The 15,060-nt window shown below is 40.0% G+C and overlaps 1 protein-coding gene across 1 annotated transcript in view; it reads right to left on the bottom strand.

Annotated features, from left to right (window-relative positions):
• PTN (pleiotrophin) overlaps positions 1-15,060 on the bottom strand; it is a 79,008-nt gene that overhangs the window by 21,143 nt on the left and 42,805 nt on the right. Inside the window, exons 2-3 of the mRNA XM_059473201.1 lie at positions 2,248-2,357; positions 641-814 (exon numbers count right to left, since the gene is read on the bottom strand). Of these exons, the coding sequence (XP_059329184.1) occupies positions 641-814; positions 2,248-2,356 (283 nt within the window). The 5' untranslated portion in view covers position 2,357. The remainder of the gene's footprint in view (positions 1-640; positions 815-2,247; positions 2,358-15,060) is intronic.

Raw genomic sequence — 15,060 nt, 5'->3', positions numbered from 1 at the left:
TGAACAGTTTCTAGAATGTATGTGCACCCATAAACTTCTCAAGTCCAAAACTGCAGCACTGATTGTGTTGGTAAGGTCACAATAATTTCAAAATCGTGCCAAGCTCTTTACTAGAAAGAAAAGCCAAGTTTGAAAGAGAAATCAAATTTGAGTTTTGGATAGACATCTTGTCCAGGACAGATCTGACATATCTTCCCAAACTGGTACATAAAAACCTTCTGAACTGAATGGTAAAAATTAAATACACTGGTCTGGAATGATAAAAATACACTGGTTTTCACTCTCTCCTTTTACTGAACACATGGGGAGCCAGCCCCCCACACTCCACATCACACATTGTAAAGTCTGTGAGAGCCATCGCAGAGGTTCACAGCTGTGAACTTGCACTGCTGCCCTAAACAGGGCTGAACAGCACAGAGGGCAGATTCCAGCATGCAGGAAGGCAGAGTGTGTAATGAGTAAGTTATAGGGACTCTCTGCAGAGGAACTCTGAGGAAGCTGCCTTCTGATGGCCTGCATGTTCTAGCTCTGACAAACCCGAAATGCAGGACTAACGCCTTCCCCAAGCAGAAAAAACAGGCTTGCTGCTCCATACTCAAAATAAAAACCAATGTAAATCCCTTAAGAGAGGGATACTGACCTCCAAATTGCTTCTTCCAGTTGCAGGGAATCTTACACTTCTGAGTCTTGGTGGTTTGTTTGCACTCAGCCCCAGTGCGGGTGCCCTCGCGTGTGCCCAGGCCGCAGTCACCGCTGGTGGGCACGCACACACTCCACTGCCATTCCCCACAGTCAGATTTCTTCGCCTTCTTCTCTGCATGGAGACAAGAAACCAAGCAAGAGAAGTTCTCAGTACCCAAAGAATACAGAGAAATTCCCTAAACTTAACCAAAGTCACAGCACCTGGAAGGGTGAGCAAGGAAGACATTCGTAACACAATGCTCTTAAAAGCTAAAGGTCTGACATCCTCTTCACGATTCTGCAGAGACAGGTCAGGATGATCATTCAAACTCAGTCCCACTGCCATGTTTGCTAGTCCATTCAGATATTCTCAAGTGGATTCTCATCTTCAGAAATCTAACAACCCACAGGGATCACTGACCAAAACATGCAGAATGGACCTCACTCAGAAAGCTCTGTCTCCAGTAGCTGGTGGCATGCAAATATCCTCAGTTCCAGCTGAAGCACTGTACACTAAACAATGAGAAATGTATGTGCTGAAATCACAGGATTTGAGCACCTTCAGGAAACAGCTGTGGGATGCAAACCTTTGATTTGCTATACCATGTCGCATTTTATCATAGCATACTTCAAAGGCAAAGGAGCTACGTGGAGAAGTGTACTCGAAGTGCTGTTAATTCACGTGGGTTTGTTGCTCAAGGAAAAAAGTAAGGATTTTATTTAGATCCTTAAGCACAAGTCTCATGAGAAAAGATAGCAATGTTATCAAACCCAAGGATTCACAAAAATAATTACTTAGGTCCCTAAATCATCACAAGTAACTGTAAATACATAAATTTTTTTTTCTTCTAGGTCTTGCATGTTTATGCTACCATTTTCTCATATTTACGCAAGGCCAAATTGGTTAAAAAGTTCATTTTTTTACTGGGAACACTAATTCTGATGGACTCACAGTTCATAATATGTGGTATATAGGTTGCCTGAAAATAATAAGACCTTAAGAAAAATAGCAAAAAATACGTTCTTTAAAAAATGTCAAACTGAGTTTGACAGATATGAATTTTCCACCCTGGGCCAGTTTCTCTTATAATGAGGTCTGAGTTCATCACTGACAGAAAGCAACTACTGCTGGATGTCTGGCTGTCTGTGCAACAGCAAGTTAGTACAATTCTTTGTCAGAGGATTTCCACATCACACAGCATTAGTGTAGCACTGTCATATATAACACTGAGCAAGTGACATAACTGCTCTTTCATCACTCCTGTTTGGTTCCCCCTAAGTCAAGCATGAAACTACTCACACAGCACATTTTAAGCTGCTTTGCACTATCCACTGTGTGATAAACCACGGACTCCAGTCTCTGGGGCTGTCAAGCTGCCACTTGACATGGAAACTCCTTTCTGCCTCCCTATTTAACACAGAACAGCATGTCACGGCCAAAAATCCTACCTTGATGTCAAAAGGCTAACAAATGACCTGATTTCATAACAAAACCAGAAGCATTTGACATTCTCACACGCATGCAACCTATCTTGGGGATTAACTCTGAATCAGACTGGACCTTACCTGGTTTCTCTTTCTTGCCAGCCTCAGTGGTACTCACGGCTGCCAGAAGGAAAACGAGTGCCAGGAGGGCAGCAGTGAACATTCGACGTTGCTGCTGTTGCTGCTGCATTCTGCAGATCAATGACAGAGAGGAAAAAAAATGGTCAATGAGACTGTAAAAAGTGGGACTCCAACTAAAGCATTTTTGGGAAGCTCTGCTTCAGGACCACAGGATACAAGCAGATAATTAGCTATTGTCAGAATGGGCAATTAGCTCCACTGCAGAGAGAATACAGAGATTTTTAACTATTTTCCAGCCTGTGTAACCAAATCGCTGATCTACAGCACTGATGTTACTGGAGGAGTTTTGCCATGGGAAGTTCTGTAACTATTGCTTGTCTTCTAGAAACCTGTTAGAGAAACAAGGATCCTGACAGGTCTGGAACTCCTCTCTTCTTTTCTGACCTCTGGCTGTGTAAAAATAAGTAAAACGTACACTTCATTTTTCAGTTTACCAATTCATATGAAGTAGGGAACACTCTACTCTCCACCTTGCAAGGGTTGAAGTTCCTATTAGGCTTAGGTGACATCTGAAAAGAGCTTCTTTCACAAAAACTTATATAGGTGATATGTGATGCATTATCTTAATTGTCATTGGCATGTTGCTACATACTTCTTCCTTCTCCTCCAATTAGTGTCTCTTCATAATATAAATTAGGCTAATTGTTTGAAATGCAAAGTAGGCACAGAGACAGGACTTGCACATGCTGCTAGAGGCTATCCACAGCATGCTAATAAACCTGAAATCTGGATTTGGGAAGAAAATATTCAAATACAAAAAGGTATTAAATACATTTGCTTGGGATTGAAGCATCAGTCACCAAAAGTCATTCTGAGCTTTCCCTTTCCCGCTTCTATAATTTTCATTGTCTCATTTTGGCACTGTTTAACAGAACACAGGGTCTTCAACAGATAATTTAAAAATAAGAAACCTCCCCCCTTTCCTAGAGACATCTGTCCAGTAGGCAGCCAGGAACCAAGATAGTGGACTAGACATTGCTTGGATGAAAGGAAGGTTTTTCCAATTTGTTTTGTTTTGTTTTTCTTCAAACCAGGACCCATGATGTTCATGTAACACCAGCCTTCAGAGGAGGGGTAACAGTGGCACTAAGACAGTTTTTAAAACTCAGCTAGACTGATACTTACAGAGAGTTTAATGGCAGCCTGATCTCATTCTGCTGAGCACAGCAGCCGCGGAGAAGTATTTTTCAACATGAACAAAGAACAAAATGTATTTGAAATTTAATTCGGCACTCCTCAGTATTCTCTGCTGGCAACCTCTTGGTCAAATGCAACATAATTATAACTGACAACGAAAACAGGAGAGGAATCCCAAACATGGAGACTTTAAAGTATCTGGCTTTAATATCACTCTAGAAGTCAGATGAGACAACTTAATAGCTGTGTTGAAATAAAGTTCATTTGAAGACTGCAAGAGGCCTGGCATTCAAATGTCTGAAAGAGCTGTAATTAGGACCAGTTTCATTTACTTCAACAGAAAGTATCATTTCCCATGAAGAAGAAGAAAGCACCACCATTGTTTCCAGCAAACTCAGAGCCCAGAGTAGAGCGCGTGAGTTGCCAGAGAGCTTGGCTTTGTTTTTCCTTTTCTTCTGCTGCATGTTTCCACTCAGGCCTCTCATGTTTCAGAGGAAATTAATAAAACAAATGAAATAAATATATTAAATAAGCAATTAAAAACTAAATATGCAACCTGCCTTTTAGCTCAGCTTACTTCAAATTGCTTTTTTCATAATCAAATGAGCACCTCTTTAATAAGGAAAAGCTGAGAGAATTGTGTTTGTGCAGCCTGAAAAAGAGAAGGATGGGGTGACCTAATTGCAGCCTTCCAGGACCTGAAGGGAGCTCCTGAGAAAGATGAAGAGAGGGGCATGTAGTGACAGAACAAAGAGGAATGAATTCAAATTGAGAGTAGGGTTAGATTAGATATTAGGAAAAATATCTTTACTGTGACCATGGTGAGGCACTGGAACAGGTTATCCAAGGAAGTTGTGGAGGCCTCATCCCTGGAAGTGTTCAAGGCTAAGTTGGATGGACTGCTGAGCAAGTGGTGTAGTAAAAAAATGTCCCTGCCCATGGCAGGGGGTTGGAATTAAATGATCCTCAAGGTCCCTTGCAGTCCAAACCATTCTAAGATTCAAATACATTTGCCATACATAGTATTTAAAAATGAAACTCCACACTCAGTCCCTTGTCCCTTTCCTTAGGGGGAGCTTCCCCACCAGTAACACTGCACATCCCCTAGCACCCCATTTTTACTATTATTTGTCTTCTCACTTCATCTCTTCCAATCACCTTCCCAGAGTCCTTTGTTGAGGGAGAGAGTTAATTTCATGGAAGCACATTTAGCAGGAGACACAAACACTCTCATATCTCAAGTCACTGCTGCCTGTCAGAAGCTGAAGCAAAGGCAGCACTAGAGGTTTCACTCTGCAGAATGCCACCAAATACAAGAGGTGGTCACAGTTTTGGGGCTGCCCCCTACATCCCTGCTGCCCACCCCAGGGACCTGGGATGGGGTCACACACACCCCAGAGGCTCCCCAGTCACTGGGAGTCATGGATGATTGTTACTAGGGAAGCTGCCTCATATTAAGTTGAAAGGGACTCAAATTTAAATCAGGCTGACATTCTTTTCAGAAAAACAGAGGGGGAAAATAGTTAGGTTTTGGAGTCTGAAACATTCCAGAAGCCCTATAAACAAAACCCCACAGAGCCTTAATATAGCATGTTTTCCTAAGACTCAAGACTCCCCTACAGCCAAAACAGTTGCCAAATGTCTAATGCAAACACTAAACCTGCAGAGATATAGATATTCTGTCTCTCTGCGGAGACCCAGGTTGCTTCCTGAAGTGCCTTTCCTCTACCCACAAGGCAAAAGCCATGTTGTAGAAATGGAGAGACTGCCTCACACCACACCAACACCTTGAATACGATGTAACCATTTAACTGTTTTGCAATGGTAAACAGCAAAGGTGGGTGCTCTCACAAAATTACAAGCAGCCCACATGTAGTACTCACAAAATAGTAGGGTTTTTTCCAAAAGGCTAGAAAATGCCATCTATCAGCAAGTATGTGAGTCCAATGTTCAGTTTTTCTTGCAAATATTTTAGTTGGCAGTTAAAAGATAGATTAAGATAAAAACTCACCAGACCAGACTTGCTTCTTCAAACAATATATTCTACTGACCATAACTTTGTATTTTTTGGTTTACTTTTTCAAAATTCAAAGGTGACAGTTCTTCCTTTTTATTAGATTCTTTGATAACATTTTTGGTTCAACCACTGATTTAAAGAACTGCTATAACTGGTTAAATATAACTGGTGTAACATAAAAAGTGTTACACCATAGACAAAATGGACTCCTCCTGGATATTTTGATTTTTGTAATGAGCCCTCTGGCTACACCACGGGTAACAAGTAAATCATGTGCCATGAGAGGAAAGCATCTCTAAAATCCTGTATGACAGCCCCTAAACAGAGCAAGGAGGCAGCATTTAAACAAATGGCAGGGGTACTTACAACCAAAGAAAGACAAAGATAAAAGTGAAAGAAAGAAAAGAGATTTTTGAGATGTGGGCTGCTACAGGAAACCTCCAAAGAGAGAAAAGGTAAAGAGAGAGAAAGAGAGCTTAGAACAGTTTAAATAGGAAATTGGAACAACATGAAGAAAAGAAAGTGAGCAATCACACAAAGAGCACCAAAACAGGAAAGAGAGAAAAGTGATTAAAGAGAGTTAAACACTAAACCAGAGAGTGTTAAAAAAGCATGAAGTGTAAAATGAAGGGAGAATTGAAGACCAGTTGAGATAAACCACAGCAAGCAGCTTCTTGCAGCAACAATAAGGCACAGGAATTACTTCAGGCTTACAGTTGATTTCGCAGCCAATCTCTGCTTGGGAGTAAAAAGTGAAAGGAAAATTTTAAAATGGCAGGCAATCAGAGAATTAATGGCTTAATCAACCATCCATCCATCCATCCATCATTTCAATTACATGTTGAGCCTCAGAAAGAGAAATCAGACAGAAACCACTCCATGGCTGCAGTTTAAGGGACTTTTTGAGCAGAGCTTGAGCCTTCCACTCTAAATCCCACACTACCCCCAACCTGATTTTACAATCCCACTGAAGTGGGAAGCCCAAAGCAGCACAGGCATTTCCATGTTGTTTTTCTTAGACCTCTGGATCTCTGCTAGAGGAAGTCAAGCTTACCAGAGTGACTCAATCTGCACTTAGACAATTAACTCACACCCAGGTACTCCTGAATCTGAACAAGTCTTTGCTGAACACACGCATTCCAAACAAAGCAGACAACTTTGGATGAAGCTCTGTTGGTGAGCAAGAGTTTATTTTTCCTAGCCTGACTGAAGCTGGCAAAAGCAACACATCCCAGGATCACATATGCCTTTTACAGGTGGCTTTTTTTGCTGTTAACAACTTTTATGCACAAGTCCTTCCCTTAATCTGTTCTTTCCAAAGCAACCGGCAAGGTCCCAGATTATAGAAGCAAATATTTCATTATTAGTCCATATGAGTGCAATCTACTACTCTGAACAATCAGGTCTTCTCACATTATTATAACAACCTGCCCATACCCTCCAGCTTTTCCAGTATAACGTGCCAAACACCAGCTGTGTTGATGATATTGCTAAGCTGCATCTAGAGCAAGACTGAAGGTACTGCCATTGCTAATGATGGTCCATGGGCTTTGGAGTGAGTTTGCCAGGGCTCTGGACCAAGGTTTGATGGGATTTACCCTTTCTGAACATTCCTTGGCCTGTCCACAGCTTTGTCACATTTGCTTTAGCTGCAACAGCATTTCTTCTAATTGACCAACCAGCTGTGGCTGATTTGATTTACTTTTCTTTGTCACTGTATGGAGCCACACAGGTTTTGTGACTCTATTATGATAATATCTTATAAAGAAATGCAGGGCTGGTATGTTAGCAAAGGCCTTGAGAAGTGGAGACAGGATACAGTGCAGAGGAATACATATGTGGAAGACATGAGATGGGGCACCAGCTTATCAACAGAGACACAAACACTTGCTATAAACAACTGCCCCAAGGTCAGATAAAGAAATTCAGACATGGACCTGGGCAAAACTGGGTATCACACAGAATCACAGAATAATGAGGTTGGAAGAGACCTCTAAGATCATTGAGTGTAACCTATGCCCTAACACCTCAACTAGACTATAGCACCGAGTGCCATGTCCAATCTTTTTTTTAAACACATCCAGAGATGGTGATTCTACCACTCCCCTGGGAAGAGAATTCCAGTACTTCATTATTCTTTTGGTGGATTTTTTTTTTCCTAAAAAGTATATAAAAGATATAGGGCTAAGAAAGAGAAAGCAGAAATAGTTTCCAATGTACCTAAAAGGTGTAATCTCTAGGGAAGTTTGGATATAACAAGACTGCGGAACAATAAAGAGAGAGAAAGGTATCAAAGCATGCTAGAAAACATTAAGAAAAACAACCCCAGGTTCATCCTAGAGCAAGGAAAACATGAATATCATCCTGAACAAGGATCCCAGAGGATGACAGGTCACTATAACCATCTCTACCACCCACACCATGAAATCACCAACCTGAGGGCTAAGAAGAACTGGGGAAGGGTCAGCAAAACATCAGGAAAAGCAGTTGAATCTAAGTGTATTTATAACAATTTAACTGGTGGTGGCATTGTTGTTAACATTATTATAACACCTGCATAGATATATAATCTTTTTCTGCAATAATTACATCCGCACTAATAACAATCCTTGGATTAAACCATTAAGATTTACATTATATTAACAATAAATCTTTGGCTTAATATAACTATATAAAAAGGTATGGTTCCTCTTTTGCAGTAAACAATATTTTGAGCTATGATTCCCAGCTTCACACACTATTATTTTCATCCCATGACCACAAATAAAAAAGCATCCCAGGTGCAAACTTAAGAAGTTCCTGCAACCCATTATTTTTCTTCAAAGCACTGCTCAACTTGAGTCCTCTTTAAACTCCCTGTCCACTTCAGAACTAACTTTTGCATTAATCCTTCTTTTTTCCTGCTCGAATGAATAATTTCCCATCAAGTCCCACAACAAATACTTTAATAAATTACAGTTTGATTAGCACCAGATAAGTCACATCTACAAAATCAGTTTTTAAATGAGCTAGTTTGGGACATCAATCTCCTTTCAGTAAACACATGCCATGTTTAATGAAACTTAATATTTAATTCCAGTTCTTTAATTATTCTCCTATTCAAAATGTGCTGTACTTTGCAGTCCATTGAGGGCAGATGGCTGCAGCTACCTGGATCTGCTTCTTTCCCTCTTCTTAAATGTAAATATTTTATTTGCTGAACTGCAGTTGTGCAACATCAGGAAATAAAATTTGATCCATGGTTTAATGGTCTTAATGAATCTGAAATGTAACATGCCATTTTTTACAGTGGTCAGAGATGGAAACACAAAGCTTTCTCTGTAAAAGGGAAATTAGGAACAGTTAGCTCTTGGGAGTTTTACCACAGAAACATTTGAAGAATCTTTTGTTTCTCCAGGTCTTGATCTCATTCACCACCCATTGCATGCCCCTATGTCCCACCTGAGCTCCCACATGGAGAACTGAGGCAAAAGCCAGCATGCCTCTGGAGCCAGACCTTTATGAGCCATAATCTCCCAGCTGTAACATGTTCCCTCTTCCCTCACACTCATACACATTTCCTTTGTTGTCTTTATTTGTACTAGTAGGGAAATAAAATTAAAAATTTAGATTTGCTCTTCGTTGCCCTTGCAAGATTTAAGATAGCTTAGTTTTTGGTGAATCTCGGCAATCTTCTGTGTCAGGACTTCCAAGACACTACTTTATAGGGTGATCACTGCCATTTTTATTAAATTTCTGCAAGCTCATAACAGCATTTCAGTGGGCTGATTTTTTTCAATAAAAAGCTGTAGAGCAGAAATAAAATTGAAATTGAATAAGCAGAGCAAGAATAAAATTGAAATTTGTTTTCTTGAAACAAATTTCAATTTTATTTCTAGGCTTGATACAAATAAATGTTAATCAGTCCTTTATGAAAAAATTTGCATCAGTCCAACACACATCACCAGTTTACTTAATTTCACAAAAGCCAACTTTTAAAATTTAAAACTTTAATCAGATCTATATTCATGCTCCTATGCAACTTAGAGCAAATCAGCTTGCTAACACTCAATAAAAATGGGTATTTTTAGGGATACACTTTAAGATGAGATATAAGATCATACTGAATCAAATTCTAAAATAGCTCAACTTTTCAGAGTTCTATATTAGGTGGTAAAGAAATCACATCAACGCATTTTAGCGCCTATTAGTATTAGCACTTTTTACCTTCTAATTTAAGTTGTGAAAGATAAATCTTTCTGTTACGAAAGATCTCCTTCTATTTTACCTGTGCATAATCACACAAGGGCTTCTAATGAAAGTTATCCACATGCAACTTTGGGAGACACGAAGCTAGAAGATGCTTTTCCATACTCCACCAAGATAAGATTCACATTCTGCCTTATGTATCACAGAATCACAGAGTGCTGAGTTGGGAAAGACCCATCAGGACCATCAAAATCCTCCTGGCCCTGCACAGGACACCCCAAGAATGACACTGTGTGCCCAAAAACATCCTCCAAACTCTTCCTGAGCTGTCTCAGGCTTGGTGCTGATACTGCTTCCCTGGGGAGCCTGTTCAGTGCCCAACCACCCTCTGAGGAAAAAACTTCTTCCTGATTATCCAAACTAAACCTCTTCCAACCAGCTTGAGGCTGTTTTGTTGACTCCTGTCCCTGATCATGAGAGGGAACATACATGTGGTATGTTGTCTCAGTACCTGCCCCTACACTGAAGACCACAGTGAGGTCTCCCCCCAGTTTCTTCTCCAGGCTGAACAAAACAAGTATACCAATAGCTTGCTTTTATTAATTCATTTAGTGCATATCATTAATTTCCAGCTATATTTCCTCTGCTGTGGTTTCTCTATTTTTGGAGCCTTTTCTAGACCTTCAAATTCTGTTAACCAGTAATGACTACCACTACAGAGTGTGTGGGGGCTAGCCCAATAATTTTCATTGGCAACTATTACACCTCTTTCCAGCTTCTCTAACTAATTTCCCAGGCCACCCACACCTGATATTTCTCTCTGTTCTCACCCAAATGTGTTTAAGGTTCCAACTTCTCCTTAACTGCTTTCCATCTTTCCATCCTGACTACTGTGGTTTATAATCTAATTTAGTTCTTCGCTTTGTCTACCCTGCCATTGTAGTGTCATTCCTTTATCCAATGCAAAATCTTTATTTCCCTTACTTTTCCTTTCCTGAGTATGAAAAGCAGACATAGACATCACATATATTTCTCTGTATACTTTTTTTTAGGGTAAAGCTCACCAAACTCTTCTCAGAGCTCAAAATCTTGAGTCTCCATCATTTTATCACACCTTCACGGACCAAAGAAATGCTGTGTTCATTTAAAACTATTACTACAGCCTTAGTGATCCAAGTCCAAGACTGAGCCAAGATTTAAAGAAAGAAAGAATCTTTAATTATAATAACTGACTGTTCAGTCAAATGGTCTCTGGCTGAAAAAACATATCTTAATCTCATTTATAGCAGTAGTGATCTTTCAGAATGATTTTGTTAAAGAAAATCTACTATGAAAATGACGAAACACTGAGTTTTCTTCTTTTGACAAAGTAATTAATGAAATTATATTTTATACTTGGGTAGGTAGGGGTGAGTGGGTTGGTCAGTGTATAAACACTCCCCCATATTAATTCAGAGACCTTCAGCCACTGCATTTCTGCCCAAAGCAAAACCTGTGTGCTCATTTCTCATACTTCTTTGACTTTTCTGAGAAGGCTTGGTATCCCCTTGGCCCACAGCAATGAAAATTCAGCAGCTCCATCACCAACTCCAAACACTGGTTGCCAGTACTCTGAACCTGTGTGCTAACAAGACAGTTCAATGCCATGTAGGAAACAGAAAATAAGCTCCTTGCACTTTGGCCCTGGAGCAGAGCCAGCACCCCAACAACAGCCTTCACGTCCCCATTTCAAAACACACAACCCAGTGCAGCTGACTGGTCACCCTGTCTGGGAAAATAAGAGAATTAATTAGAGAAATTCAACTAGAAGCTACTATTCAGCTTTTCTTCTTTCCTTCCTCTACCTTGCTTCCACTTGGGGGTAGAGAGAGGGACCACTACACATGGAAGCAGCTCCAGCAATGCTCTCCCTCCACCCAGGAGAGGAAAACCTGGCAAGCAGCGGCTGGCAGGGGAGAGGCAATTGCTTCAAGGTGAGCTGGAAAGAGTTGGGTAAGCAGCAATTTATTCTGCAGTACAGCGGCAAATTTGAAAAACATAAAATTGAGTGTAACTATGTTTGTGGCTACACAACAGCCAGGGAGACGTGAGAAAGCTCTAGAAGGCTGAAATTATATTCGGCAAACCTTCTGTATTTTTTTTTAAACTAGCATTTATGCTCAGCCACAGCACAGAGTGCCATAAGAACAAGCAAGAATTAAACAGTTAGCTAAAAAGAAAAAAAAAAAAATCATAGCACAACCCCTCTGATAAGCCCAAGTCAAACACTTCATTTCAAAAATTGCAGTGTGCAACTCAGGGACAACATTTTTCAACATGTAACCAATTCTATAGTCTCTTTTCAACAGGGACATTATTAAGGGCCAGAAAAATGAGCAATGAGGCGAGGGAACTATGCCAATGCCATAAAAAGAAGCAGGGAACCAAGAGTTACATGCCTGAAGAAAATTACTAAAAAACAAGACCTATCTATTCACACATCTCATCTAGTTTTGTTCAAGTAAATAAATTAATTAGTTCATTTGTGGATAACAGCTCCCCTAGTCTTTGATATTTGCTTAGCTGATTGCATATTTGTCTCTCACATCAGGCTAAGGCAAATACACATACTGTGGATATTTTATATTTCTAATTCCCCAGACACAAATGAATAGTTCAAGTTGATAATAGACACCCCTAGGTACATGAGTTGTGCCTTTAAATGCTGAGCATAATTTAGACTGATGCAAGACTCAAGAAAATGGATGGTACAAACAAATACAGGTGAACGATTTCTTTCATTTTTCCAAAATGTTCCATGGGAGAGCATTGGTTTCTACAGGATAGTAAGCCTTTGAAAGCATTCTTATTAATTAAAACAAATTTATGTGTGTTTTTATAAGCTCACTACTATACAACTACATTCCCTTCCATTAAAAAAAAAAATAAATATGTAAATAATTTTATGCAAGCTATACAGAGGACCCTACTACTCCATTTATCTGATCAAAGAATAATGAATAATTTACAAAAGGTGGCATTTTCAGGGGTCAAAATTTACCATTCATGCAGTATGGTTGTGAACAAGACATAATGGTAGCAAATAGCTTCTTCCTCAAAGGAAAAGTGTAGTAAGTGGAAACATAGTGCTAAACAAACACAACAGGCAGCACCTTGATTAAAAGGCCAAAGAATTAAAAACCCGAGTGGAAATGGTCAAAACTTCCAAGGGGATTAAAAATGTTATGCTTCTCTTTTTCCAGACCTCCGCCATGAGATTTTTAAAAAGTGATTTTATTTTTCAGAAAGGGTAGGGAACACATCCAATATTTCCAAACAGTAATAATAGAGAAAATACCCAACTAACAACCTAGCAACAACAAAAAAAAAAACCCATTCAGTATCATAAACTGATGTTAAGAAACCAGCCATGTCTGTAAAGAGATGAAAAAACATGCTGTGCTTTCAAAAAAAGCATTACATGCCTTTAATGCAAAAGGGATGGTTGCTATTTTTTCTGCTGGTCCCCAGTGACCGTACAGAGATAATTTTCTTAGCCCTGGACTTCAAAAATTGTCTTAGAAATGAGATTTTTGAAATGGACATTGCTGTTGAAACCAATTTCCTCTCATTCCTTGAGCTCTTATTTTGTTCTCATCCACAACCCACACATTTTCTTTCTCTCTTTTGCTCTTTGTGGGTCTGAGCAAGCCTGAATTGATAACTAATACAGTTCTCCAACTATTGACCTCCCACTCCTACTGCTCCACTGCAGTAAGGCTGGAGAAACAAAACAAAAACCCAAACCTACTCATATTTCAGTTCATTCTACTATATTTCCAAATCTTAACTGAAAAGGACATTTTAAGCCACTTGTTACTGCAATTTTTCCCCTCCCTGCCCTTCCCACAACAATCACAGCTGCCATCTCAATATCGACAAAATCACAGTGGGTTTCTTAGACTTTCATTTCTCCAGGACTAAAGATTAGACACTCCTGGACCTGCTCACCAGGAAGAGCACAGCATCTCCATTCCATCCAAAGGTTTTTGTTTCAGTGACAGAGAGGCCAAGTTTCTGACTGAACTCTCCTGTGCATGCTCTGCATCAATGTTTCTCTCCTCATGCTGTGGTCAGGAGTACCACAGCGACTGCTAAATCCTCTCTCTCTATTCCCTTTCACCTCTGCTCTCCCAAGGTGCCAAAGATGTAATTCCTTGATGACAGCAGAATGAAAACAGGCTCTTAGTAGTTATTCTCTCTGCCTCTTTTCACACCTCAAACTACCAGTGGTTTTTCTCTTCCTAATGATCCTCTGGTTGGCTGAGACTGTTAAAATGCAAAGAATTTTTTCATGGTTTTTCAAACTCTGGTAAGTGACCAGATCCCAACTACTGCACTACCATGACACTACAAGACCAGAAAAGGGGAAATAAATACTGTTACAGAGAGCCTTCTGATATAAATAATATTGCTGACACCTCCTTGACTACCTAATGTGTTTTCATCAACCAGAGATTAATTTGGGTACCTTCTGAAAAATGTTAGAAAAAGGAAGGGCATTTTCCCATTAACTTGCTGAACAGAATGTAGAAAAGAGTCTCTCACTCTCCCTGTCTATCCAAAAGAAAGTTTTCTTTACTCATAAAAATTCATTTATTGGAACAGAGCAAGCTTATGACGCCCCATTTTCCTGTCCATTGCAGTTGTAACAACGCCCTGTGGGTATCACAGTCAGGAAGGGGAAAAAAAAGGAGCAATCAAGGAGTAATTTTTGTAACTGGGTCCAGAGCCAAAGATTATTACTGATACTGTGAGGATACAAACCATGTGCAGATATACTTTGATGTCACTACAGTCCCAGTGGTCACACCACCATTGTGAATAAATCATGGTTTGAGAGCTGTTTAAGCTGTGACATGATTTGCATAATGAACAGCTGTACTGTACAAGCCAAACAGATGCCTCCACTGTATTTTTATTTTCATTTTCTCCCTCTGCCCCAATGAAGACATTTTCAGCTCAATGGCAGCAGGCAAATCACAGCATCTGTCACTATCCTCACTTCTGCATCTATGGAACAGGGATAATAGCACTTGCCTCCCTTAAAAGAACACTGAGAAACCCATAATAAAAATGATTATGTGAAGAGGGGATAATTTTATTAGCCAGCATCAGCTGCAGCTTGCTCCACTTTCCTGCATCTCATGTCTCCATGGTTCCAGGTTTTGAGCAGGGTAGCCAGACTCCCTCAAGCAGAGGAGAGCAGCAGGAACTCTGTGAAATTCCCACTGGCTCAGCAGGCTGCTAAAGGAAAGCTGCCAGACTCAGCAGAACCCCTTATCTTTGATAACTACCTTTCCTCAAAATTAAACAAATTTTGGCAAATGTTTGAGTTTTGATTTGCCTGAGATGCCTGTCAGGTTGGAGAA

The sequence above is a fragment of the Ammospiza nelsoni genome, chromosome 5 (genome assembly GCF_027579445.1).
Source record: "Ammospiza nelsoni isolate bAmmNel1 chromosome 5, bAmmNel1.pri, whole genome shotgun sequence".
Classification (NCBI taxonomy): domain Eukaryota; kingdom Metazoa; phylum Chordata; class Aves; order Passeriformes; family Passerellidae; genus Ammospiza; species Ammospiza nelsoni.
Note: the sequence above shows the minus strand (reverse complement) of the source record. Positions and strands in the feature narration are given on the sequence as shown.